Here is an 11,976-nt window from a genome sequence, read left to right on the forward strand (position 1 = left end):
TTGATGTTTCTTTTTATTTTGTTTTATTTTTACTCTTCTATAGGGGTTCCTAAAATTATTGGATTCTTGTTTGCGGATTCTTTATCTATTGTTTTGATTTTACTAAGGTGTTGAATTTCTTCTTTGATAATTTTGAGCAGAGGAGCAATTTTGTTTAAAAATTTTAGTAGTGGGGTTTTCTGTAATTCTGTAATTATTTTAAATCTAATAATTATTTTAGTTTTTATACAAGAAAATTTTATTTTATTTTATATCTTTTTCGAAGGCTCTTTAGTACCTACGCTTTTGTTAATTTTAATTTGAGGGTATCAGCCGGAGCGCCTTCAGGCTGGAATATATATAGTAATTTATACAGTAGCGGGAGCATTGCCTTTCTTGCTTAATTTGGTTTTTTTGTTCAAAGCTAATGGGTCTCTTTCTTTATTAATAAAATGAGGCTTGCCTTTTTTTATAAGAGATTTAATATTTTTTCTATGATGATTCTTTATAATTTTGGTTTTTCTTGTTAAACTTCCTTTATTTGGGGTTCACTTGTGATTACCTAAAGCCCATGTAGAAGCTCCAGTTGCTGGTTCTATAATTTTAGCAGCTCTTTTATTAAAGCTGGGGGGCTACGGCTTAACTCGAATTGTTATAATTTTTCCTAAAATTAATATAACTTTAAGAAGATCTTTATTGATTTTTAGAATTATAGGAGGGGTTTTAAGAAGAATGGTGTGTATTCGTCAAATCGATATAAAAAGGTTAATTGCCTATTCTTCTATTGGTCATATGGGCTTGATGGCTGGGAGAATCTTGAGTGGTAGATTTTGAGGATTATCTGGGGGAGTAATAATAATGGTTGGTCATGCTTTTTCTTCGTCGGGCCTTTTTTTCATAGCCAATATTTTTTATAATAAAAGAGGATCTCGAAGAATCCTAATTTGTAAAGGATTTATTTGTATTTTACCGATTTTAAGACTATCTTTATTTCTATTATGTTCTGCTAATATAGCTGCTCCGCCTTCGTTAAACTTATTGAGAGAAATTATAATAATTATTAGGATTTTAAAAGTATCTCCTTTTCTTTTCTTTCCTTTAGCAATCCTAAGATTTTTAGTAGCTGTTTATAGTTTATTTTTGTACACTAACACTCAGCACGGACAGTTCTCAAGTTTTATTAACCCTTTCAATGGGGTAGGGATTTTAACTTATTTAGTTATCTTTATACATTGAATTCCTGTTCAATTAACTTTATTAATCGGAGGATTATTTTTTTGTTAACTTAGTTTATAAAAACATTAGATTGTGATTCTAAAATAAAGGCTTTACTTAGTTAACAATGAAATTTATTATGAATAGCAGGTTATTTGCTTCGTTATTTCTTTTTTTTTATGTATTTTTAGGGGTAAAGGCGGTAGCTATACTTATATATTACCATAAGAGAGTTTTATTACATATTATTTTTTTCGAATTAAATTCTGTTTTTATAACCTTTCCTGTTATCTTTGATTGAAAAAGAATTATATTTAGAGTTCTAGTTTGTTTTATTTCTAGCTGCGTAATATTTTTCTCTAAAAGTTACATATCTAATGATATTTTTTTATCTCGGTTTGTTTGAATTGTTATATTATTTGTTTTATCCATAAATTTTTTGATTTTTATTCCAAATTTAATTTCTTTATTATTAGGCTGAGATGGGCTAGGGTTAGTTTCATTTTGTTTGGTGATTTATTATCAAAATCCTAAATCATTAGGGGCCGGATTAATAACCGCTTTTATAAATCGGATTGGAGATGTTGGGATTTTAATAAGAGCTGGTTGAATGTTTAGCCAAGGGCATTGAGATGGTACTTTTATTTGAAATTTTGATATAAGATATATAAGAGCTTTTATAATTCTTCTAGCAGGTATAACTAAAAGTGCTCAAATTCCTTTTTGCAGATGACTTCCAGCTGCTATGGCGGCTCCAACCCCTGTCTCAGCTTTAGTTCATTCCTCTACCTTGGTCACAGCCGGGGTTTTTCTTTTAATTCGATTTTTTTCTTTCTTAGACCAGCTTGTATGGTTTAAACCAGCAGTTTTATTCATTTCAGTAAGAACTATATTAATAGCAGGAATTGCAGCCAACTTTGAAATAGATTTAAAAAAAATCATTGCCTTGTCTACTTTAAGCCAGCTAGGAGTAATGATAATAAGGATTGGAATTGGTTATCCTGAGTTAGCTTTGATTCATTTATTTACTCATGCTTTATTCAAGGCCCTTCTCTTCTTGTGTGCCGGAAATATTATTCATCTCCATAATAATAATCAAGACATTCGAAAAATAAGACAGCTTTGGAAACATTTGCCTGTAACTAGAACTTGTTTTAATATTGCTAACCTAGCTTTATGTGGAATTCCATTTTTCGCAGGATTTTATTCTAAAGATTACATTATTGAGATAATAATTTTTGATCAAATAAACTTGGTTACAAGAATAATAGTTTTCTTGGCTACTTTTTTAACTGTAATATACTCTGTCCGTTTGTCAATTCTTGTTTTCTGAAGTTCTATAACTCAAAATCCCTATCTATGCAATAGAGATGAAGATATTTATATTCTTATGCCTCTATTAATATTAACAAGAGGGGCTATCTTAAGAGGGGCGGCTTTTTCTTGATTGATAATAAGACCTGCGCTTATTCCTTTTATTAGTATATTTGACAAAATATTAGTTTTATCTCTAACAGTGGTCAGAGGGGCTATAGGAGGAATTTTATTTAGAAATGCTTTTCACAAAAAAAAGATAATAATCAATGATTTTTTTTCATACATATGATTTATATCTCTTTTAAGCAATAACTTTGTTAGTATTCCGGTTCTAAAGTCAGGACAAATAGCCCTTAAAGTTTTAGACTTAGGTTGGTTAGAAAACATCAGGGGAGAAGGAATTTTTAGATTTTTAATCAACTGTTCTAGTAATAACCAAAAAAGTCAAGGAAATTTATTTAACTCTATTGTTAGATTAAGTCTAATCACTTTAAGATTTTTTCCTCTTTTTTTCTATTTTTTCTAATAGGATATGTAGCTTATTGATAAGAGCGTAGCAGTGAAGTTGCTAAGGAATTATGTTTTAATTATATCTATTAGCGTTATATAACTATATAAATCTAATTATTTATCTATAGTTCAGGGTGATCGTCTGAGTAAAGAGTAATTAATAATGAAAAAATATAAGCTTGAATTAAGCTAACTCCAACTTCGAACATAAAATAAAAAATCTCAATAAAAATTAAAAGTAAAATGATGATTGAAGAGTATCTAAAAATACCTGCTCTTAAATAAGCCCCAATAAGACCTAAAATAATATGGCCAGCTCTTATATTTGCGGTTAACCGAATTGATAAAGTAATAGGTCGAACAGAAATACTAACTGTCTCAACTAGAACTAGAAATGGATTTAAAACCCTAGGGGCTCCTCTTGGTAAAAAATGAGAAATTACTCTTTTTAAATTAAAAAATACTCCCGATAGGATCAAAGCAAATCAAAGAGGAAGCCCAAAAGAAAAAGCAAAGACTAAGTGACTAGTGATTCTAAAAACATAAGGAGATAGGCCCAGAAGATTTATAATAATTAATATTATAAAAATAGAAATAACGGCATTGTTAAAACCACTTATTCTTCCTCCTTTTGTCCGTATTGCCTGTATTATCATAAATCCCTTAATCTTAATTACAAAAGCAGCTCAACGCGAAGATCCTCTTCAATAAAGCCTTTGGATATAATATAACGGCAATGCTCTTATTATTCAAATTAAAGGAATTTTTTTCAGAATAGTAAAGTTTTGTTCATCAAATCTAGAGAAGATATCTATTAACATTTTATTAAAACATATTAAATTATCATATTCAACTTTTATTTTTAGTTTTTCTGGATTTTCTTTCTTTCTTAACATAGTATTCTTTCTTTTTTATTCATCAGATTGAAATTATAATAAAAAAAACTATAGATCAAAAGAGAAAAATCAACAATAATCAATTTAAAGGGGCTAGCTGAGGCATAAAGAAATACTAACTTAGTAGTAACTAAAACTTGACAAGTTTTTATTATGAATTAACTAACTTCTTAATTATCAGAAGTAAATCTTAAAATTCAATTGATAAATGAATTTGTATCTACCACTTCCAATACAATTGGTATAAAAGAATGATTAGCCCCACAAATCTCAGAACACTGTCCATAAAATACTCCGGGGATCTTAGAAATAAATCTGAGTTGATTAAGACGCCCAGGAACAGCATCAGCTTTTATTCCTATTGAAGGAACTGTTCAGGAATGAAGAACGTCAGCTGCTGTAACTAATACCCGAACTTTAGAATTTATAGGAACCACTCTTCGATGATCTACTTCTAATAATCGATAATCCCCCCTATTCAATTCTTCAGTCGGAAGTATATAAGAATCAAATTCCACTGTCAGAAAGTCCGAGTATTCATATCTTCAATATCATTGATGTCCAATAGCTTTTACAGTTAAAACAGGAGATTCAACTTCATCTAGCAGATATAATAATCGTAAAGAAGGAAAAGCTAAAAAAATTAAAATAACCGCTGGAAGAATAGTTCAAATAGTTTCAATTTCCTGCCTTTCTAAAGTAAACCGAGATGTTATTTTGTTAGACATTAATGAAATAGCAGCATATATTAAGAGTCTAATAATTATAATTAGTACTAATATTGCATGATCATGAAAAAAAATTAGTTGCTCCATTATAGGAGATGCCGCATCTTGAAATCCTCATTGTCCTCAAAAAGCCATATCTTAACTTAAGTTACAATCGCCCCTGTTTCATCACTACCATGGAAATCTAAAGGGACAGTGTTATCTCATTCTAAAGCAGAGGACAAATGTCTTCTTCAAATAACTCCTCGCTGAGAAATTAATCTTTCTCAGACAATAAATATGAAAAACAGCACTGCAATAAATGAAATTAAAGAGCCAATAGAAGATACTACATTTCATTTTATATAAGCGTCTGGATAATCTGAATATCGCCGAGGTATTCCTCTTAACCCCAGGAAATGTTGAGGAAAAAAAGTCAAATTTACTCCGATGAACATAATAAAAAAATGGGACTTAGTCCATCGTTCATGTAAAACAAGGCCAGATATTAGTGGATATCAGTAATTAAAAGCTCCGAAGAGAGCAAATACAGCTCCTATTGACAAGACATAGTGAAAATGTGCTACTACATAATAACTGTCATGTAACATAATATCTAAAGAAGAATTAGATAGGACGATTCCTGTTAATCCTCCTACAGTAAATAAGAAAATAAATCCGAGCGCTCATAATATAGCCCTTTCATACTTAATTCGGGAACCATGAACCGTAGCTAATCATCTAAAAATCTTAATTCCGGTTGGAACTGCAATAATTATAGTCGCTGCAGTAAAGTAAGCACGAGTATCTACGTCCATACCAACTACAAACATATGATGAGCTCAAACGATAAATCCTAATAATCCAATAGCTAATATCGCATAAATTATTCCTAGGGTGCCAAAAGTTTCCTTTTTAGACGTATAATGTATTACAATATGGGAGATCATTCCAAATCCTGGAAGGATTAAAATATACACTTCTGGGTGTCCAAAAAACCAAAATAAATGTTGATATAAAATTGGGTCACCGCCTCCTGCTGGGTCAAAAAATGCTGTGTTAAAATTTCGGTCTGTTAACAATATTGTGATTCCCCCTGCTAAAACTGGGAGAGATAGAAGTAAAAGAATAGCTGTGATTTTTACTGACCAAACGAATAGAGGAAGTCGTTCCAGCTGTATTCCTTTTCAACGTATATTAAAAACAGTAGTGATAAAATTTACAGCTCCCAAGATAGAAGAAACTCCAGCTAGATGGAGAGAAAAAATAGCCAAATCAACCGATCCTCCTGCATGGGCGATATTTCCAGCCAAAGGAGGATAAACGGTCCATCCGGTTCCCACACCTCTTTCAACAGCAGCAGAACCTAATAATAGGCATAAAGCAGGAGGAAGAAGTCAAAATCTCATATTATTAAGCCGAGGAAAAGCTATATCTGGAGCACCTAATATTAAAGGAACTAACCAATTACCAAATCCCCCAATCATTATAGGTATTACTAGAAAAAAAATTATTACAAAAGCATGAGCTGTAACAATAACATTATATAATTGGTCATCCCCTAGTAAAGCCCCAGGCTGTCCTAACTCAGCACGAATTAGAAGACTTAGTGCAGTTCCCACTAGCCCTGATCAAATTCCAAATAAAATATATAAAGTTCCAATATCTTTATGATTAGTAGAAAAAAATCATCGCATACTAAATTAAAGCTCCCAAATAATTAATAAAACAAATACCTCCTAAATTTAATACTAAAAATATGCTAATAAAAAAAAATTCTTTTTTATTCATTTTTTTTCAAGAAACAGAACTCCTTAAAATTACAGAGAACCCTAGAATTAAATAATAATATAATCTAATTATTGATCCTAAAATTAAAATAAAAGGCAAAAAAAGAATATTTATAACAATTAGCTTCCTAAGAACCAATCACTTAGAAAAAAATCCTAATAAAGGGGGTATTCCCCCGAGTGAAATAATAGTTACGCAAAAGCACGCTCGTGAGAATTTTCTTCATATAAAAATACTTAAGAATTGTTGACTATTTTTAACTTCCTCTGTTAAAAATAAACTTAGTGCGGAAAATAAGATTAAAGAATACAGAAAAAGGTAAATAAAAGATATTTCTACTCTGATTAAAGATGCAGAGATCATTCAACCATTATGAAGAATTGAAGAATAGGCTAATAATCCTCGAATAGAAGTTTGATTAAGTCCACCAACCCCTCCAAAGAATCTTGATATTAATACCATTATAATTGCTTGGATAGACGAGATATAGAAAAAAAAACAAATGAGAAATAAAGGAGCAACTTTCTGTCAAGTTATTAATAAAGAATTAGATACCCAAGACAAACCGCTGATTACTCCTGGAAGTCAAAAGTGAAAAGGTGCTATCCCCATTTTTAATAGAAGACTTATTATAATAAAACTTCTACTAAAAATTTTCCTTCTTACTATAGATCAATCTCCTTGCTCTCAAAATACTATAGAAGCTAATAAAAGCAGTAAAGCTGAAGCTACTGCTTGAATCAAGAAATACTTAATTGCAGATTCAACCTCTTCACTTAATCCTTTCTGCACTATTATTGGAATAAAACTTATTAAATTTACTTCCAAACCGAGTCAAGCCCCGAATCAATGCGTAGAACACAAGGAAAAAATTCTACTAGAAAACATAATAAGTATAAATATTGTAACAAATGGAAAATTTAACAACTTAAAAAATAAAATGGAGTTGAACCACTTAAGTTATAGTTAGCAGCTACAGCTTGTTCCGAACTATTTTTAACTATTTACCCATTTTAACCTTCCCTGAGCTCATTCATATAAAGTTCCTCCCAATAAAACTAAAATAATAAGAATAGCTGTAATTAACGAAAAAACGTCTGAACTTATGTTACTAGAGATTAAATATGGTAATAAAAGAATAATTTCAACATCAAAAATTAAAAAAATAACAGTAATTAAAAAAAATCGCAGAGAAAAAGGAAGCCGAGAATTTCTTTTTGGGTCAAATCCACATTCAAAAGCTGATCTCTTTTCTCGATTTTCCTTCTTCTTTTTTGTCATAAATAAAGCTACATAAGAAAGAATAAAACTAAGAATTAAATTAAATCTAAAAAATCTTAACAGTAACATCATAAGGCATTAAAGATTATTAATCTTTTAATTTACAACATCAATGTAATCCGTTCTTCCGGCGTAATACCTGAATAGATAATATTTTTATTCCTTTTTAGTTAACAGCTAAATGCTTCATCAGAGCTTCTATTCAGTATATTCAATAATCTTAGAACAGTTCTATTTGTTATTTTATGAGCCGAAATCATAAGGGTTAGCTAAGACAGACAATAGAATGGGATAGAGGATAAAATTCCTATTATTTAAATGCAAATTAAATCTTTTTTTTAAAGTACTGTCCCTAAGGATATAATATTATCATAACTAAATTAAAAGTTTAGTACCTTTCTTAGGTTACTTAGAGTAAATTATTTATCAATATTTTGTTAACTTACGATCCTCATCAGTAAATCGAAATGTAAAGAAATAGTCATACTACATCAACAAAGTGTCAATACCAAGCTGCTGCTTCAAACCCAAAATGATGATTAGCAGAAAAATGATACATCATATTTCGTACTAAGGTAATCAACAAGAATGTACTTCCAATTAAAACATGGAGTCCATGAAATCCTGTAGCAACAAAAAAAGTTGACCCATAACACCTATCTGCAATTGTAAATGAAGTCTCTATGTATTCCCCTGCTTGTAAGAAAGTAAAATAAATACCTAAAAGAACTGTGACCGTCAAAGCATAGTTTGTTCTTTTTCAATTACCCTCAAGTAATCTATGATGAGCCCAAGTTACTCTTACTCCAGAAGCTAATAAGACAGCTGTATTTAATAAAGGGACTTGAAAAGGATTAAGCGGAACGATTCCTCTTGGAGGTCAATTTATACCAATTTCTGGAGTGGGGGCTAGTCTTGAATGAAAATAAGCCCAAAAAAAAGCAAAAAAGAAAAGTACTTCGGAAGTAATAAATAAAATTATTCCTCATCGCAATCCCTGAGATACTTTTAAGGTATGATACCCTTGAAAAGTGCTCTCCCGAATAACATCACGTCATCATTGGATTATCGTTAGTATAATAAGAAGAATTCCTAGAGAGTAAAGTAACACAGAATGCCCGTGAAACCATCTTGCTAATCCTACAGTAAGACAAAAAGCCCCCATTGATCCTGTTAAAGGCCAGGGACTAAACTCAACCAAATGAAATGGGTTTCGAATCATGGCTTGCTAACACTTTGAAACTTTATATCTTCTCTAGAGAAGAAGGAGTGTTTCATGTACTTTTATATAGTTATTTCTATAGTATATATATACATGTGTATATTCATACATACATACATATATACATATATATATATATATATATATATATATATATATATACATATATATATATATATATATATATATATATATATATATATATATATATATATATATATATATATATATATATATATATATATATATATATATATATATATATATATATATATATATATATATATATATATATATATATATATATATATATATATATATATATATATATATATATATATATATATATATATATATATATATATATATATATATATATATATATATATATATATATATATATATATATATATATATATATATATAGATAGATATAAGTAATTAATCAATCTAGGTTTTGCTACAATAGGTTAATCTAATAATTCTACAAAGTAAAAACCTAAGATTAAAGAGATTGTAGTGTAATTTTGCACAATTGATTTTCATTCAATTAGTATATATCTGTTATCTTTCTTATTATGTTTTACTTGTTATCTTAGTATATATAAGTACAGCTATTTTCCACATAGTAAGGTTAACAAAGATGTTAAAGATAATATAAATAGACCACACAAGTAAAATAAAACCCTATATTTTAAATCAAATTAAAAAGTGGTGTAGAGAAAAGCCCGTAGGATTTTGATTCCTAAAGAAAAAATTAAATATTTTTCTTTTTAAAACACTAAGTTAAAAAACTACAGGTCTTCAAAACCTGAAATGAGATATTGATTCTCGTGTTTTGTTATAAAGCAAGATGGCTGAATTGAAGGCGGTAAATTGTAGCTTTGCTAATGAAATATATTTCTCTTGTTGGTTTCGTAGTTGAATTACAATAGTGAATTGCAGGTTCATTGGTGCCTTGCGGCTGAAACTTTAGAATTATTTATTAAAATAGTAAGATAAGCTAAGTTAAGCTATTGGGTTCATACCTCAATTATGAGATAAATCTCTCTTATTAGGAGAATTTGGTTTTGGTTTTGATTTGGCTTGTGCTAGCGATAACACATGATAGTTTTGTTTGAAACTGTAAGTTATGTATCTATCTTTTTGGCTCTTAAAGAGGTTAGTCAGATGGGTTTGTTATTATCAAAGATATTGATGACAGAAATATTTACAACATCAGTGTAGAATATTAATCAAAAAGGGAACTTTGTATTAGGCAGGGCTAATAAAGGTAGCTAAATTTGTGCCAGCAGCTGCGGTTAAACAATAAGCTTAAGTCAAATAAAGGCGGTAAAAAATAGTTATGTGATTAAAAGTCATTTTTTGTATTATATAAAGGTAGAATTTTAATATAAATGCAGAGTTAATTTGTGGCTATGTGCAGAATCTGTGAAGCTTTTAGTTAAAACTGGGATTAGATACCCCATTATTAGGAAATTAAATTTGTTTACCTGGGGATTACGAGCTATAGCTTAAAATCCAAAAGACTTGGCGGTACTTTAATTTCCGTCCAGGGGAGCCTGTCCTTTAAATCGATAATCCACGTTAAACCTTACTTTACTTATTTATTTAATTAGCTTGTATACTGCCGTCATCAGCTTACGCTTGAGGCTAATAAAGTTGGCTTTTTAATTTAGTATTTTTATGTCAGGTCAAAGTGCAGCTTATGGTAAAGTAGTGATGGGTTACAATTTAAATTCGAATTTCTGTAGTTTTATTGCAATAAAGAATGAACGGTGGACTTGGAAGTAATATTTATTTAGAATAATAATATGAATGTGGTTACTAAAGTGTGTACATATCGCCCGTCGCTCTCTTAAAAATAAGAGATAAGTCGTAACATAGTAGGGGTAGCTGAAGCTGTTCCTTAGGATATAGCATAGTAAAATGTTTTTTATTTACACTGAAAAGAGGGTTGATTAAACCTATCCTAAATAGCTAAAAATTTATTTAAATGATATTTGTTAAAAATATTAAAGTTTTTGCGGGCTAGTAGTTTAAACGAAAGTCATAGAGAAAACGAAAGTACTGTAAAGGAAAATATTAAATATATATGATAGTATAAATTAATTTTAGTACCTTTTGCATTATGGTTTAACGAGAAATAAGCTTGTTTTAATGTTTTCTAGAAAGAAGAAGAGTTATATTCAGACGAATGAATAGTGTAGCATAACTATTTTTAGATCTGTTTATGGTAGTGAAACGCTAACGGATTTTCTGATAGCTAGTTGGAAGAGAAAAGCATTTGAGTGCGATTTATAAATGAAAAATAAAGTGTGATTTAGCTTGATTTTTATTTGTAAGTTTTTGTTTTTTAGGTTGAGCTAAAAAATTGATGAAAATTTATGGTTAAATTTAATGTAATGTAGGTTTAATAGTTTCTATCATTTTTACGGTTTTATAACGAAGTTTTATTAGGATTGTATGATTAAAATTTTCTGTTTATATTTTCCCTTAATTTGTAATTATGTTGAATTTAATATTTATGTTGAAATTAGTATTGGTTTATTTCTTGCTTGATGGTTTTGAACTTAAAGCTGAAACTTTTTATATATATTGAAATGAGAAAAAGGAACTCGGCAAATATGAATTTCGCCTGTTTATCAAAAACATCGCTCTTTGTAAATATAAAATAAGGAGTCGTACCTGCCCGGTGAAAAATTTAACGGCCGCAGTACCCTGACTGTGCAAAGGTAGCATAATCATTTGCCTTTTAATTGAAGGCTGGAATGAATGGTTTGACGAAATTCTTCTGTCTCTATCTTATTAAATAGAATTTAATTTTTAGGTGAAGAAGCCTGAATGAAGTCAAAAGACGAAAAGACCCTGTCGAACTTTAGAGTAATTATAAAATTATATGCTTTTTAGAATAAATGTTTTTTAGAATTTCTCTTTTGTTGGGGTGACAGAAGAACAGATAAAGCTTCTTTTAGTTGAGGAAACTTATATGTTGAAAAGATCCATAAAAATTTATGATAGTAAGATAAGTTACCGCAGGGATAACAGCGTTATTTTT

At 29.4% G+C, this 11,976-nt stretch overlaps 2 protein-coding genes and 2 pseudogenes across 2 annotated transcripts; 1 reads left to right on the forward strand and 3 right to left on the reverse strand.

The window, feature by feature from the left end:
- Nucleotides 1–1,318: 1,318 nt before the first annotated feature.
- On the forward strand, nucleotides 1,319–3,039 carry LOC135481433 (NADH-ubiquinone oxidoreductase chain 5-like). Its single transcript, XM_064761257.1, is given in 1 exon segment — nucleotides 1,319–3,039. A coding segment is annotated over 1 exon segment (1,206 nt). The 5' UTR covers nucleotides 1,319–1,321; the 3' UTR covers nucleotides 2,528–3,039.
- A 1,740-nt stretch (nucleotides 3,040–4,779) lies between these two features.
- LOC135481443 (cytochrome c oxidase subunit 1-like) lies at nucleotides 4,780–5,457 on the reverse strand (annotated as a pseudogene).
- On the reverse strand, nucleotides 4,780–6,321 carry LOC135481449 (cytochrome c oxidase subunit 1-like). Its single transcript, XM_064761263.1, is given in 1 exon segment — nucleotides 4,780–6,321. A coding segment is annotated over 1 exon segment (855 nt). The 3' UTR covers nucleotides 4,780–5,466.
- A 1,790-nt stretch (nucleotides 6,322–8,111) lies between these two features.
- Nucleotides 8,112–8,933, reverse strand: LOC135481437 (cytochrome c oxidase subunit 3-like; annotated as a pseudogene).
- Between the last annotated feature and the right edge of the window lie 3,043 nt (nucleotides 8,934–11,976).

This window comes from Liolophura sinensis, unplaced genomic scaffold (assembly GCF_032854445.1).
Source record: "Liolophura sinensis isolate JHLJ2023 unplaced genomic scaffold, CUHK_Ljap_v2 scaffold_99, whole genome shotgun sequence".
In the NCBI taxonomy this organism is placed as follows: domain Eukaryota; kingdom Metazoa; phylum Mollusca; class Polyplacophora; order Chitonida; family Chitonidae; genus Liolophura; species Liolophura sinensis.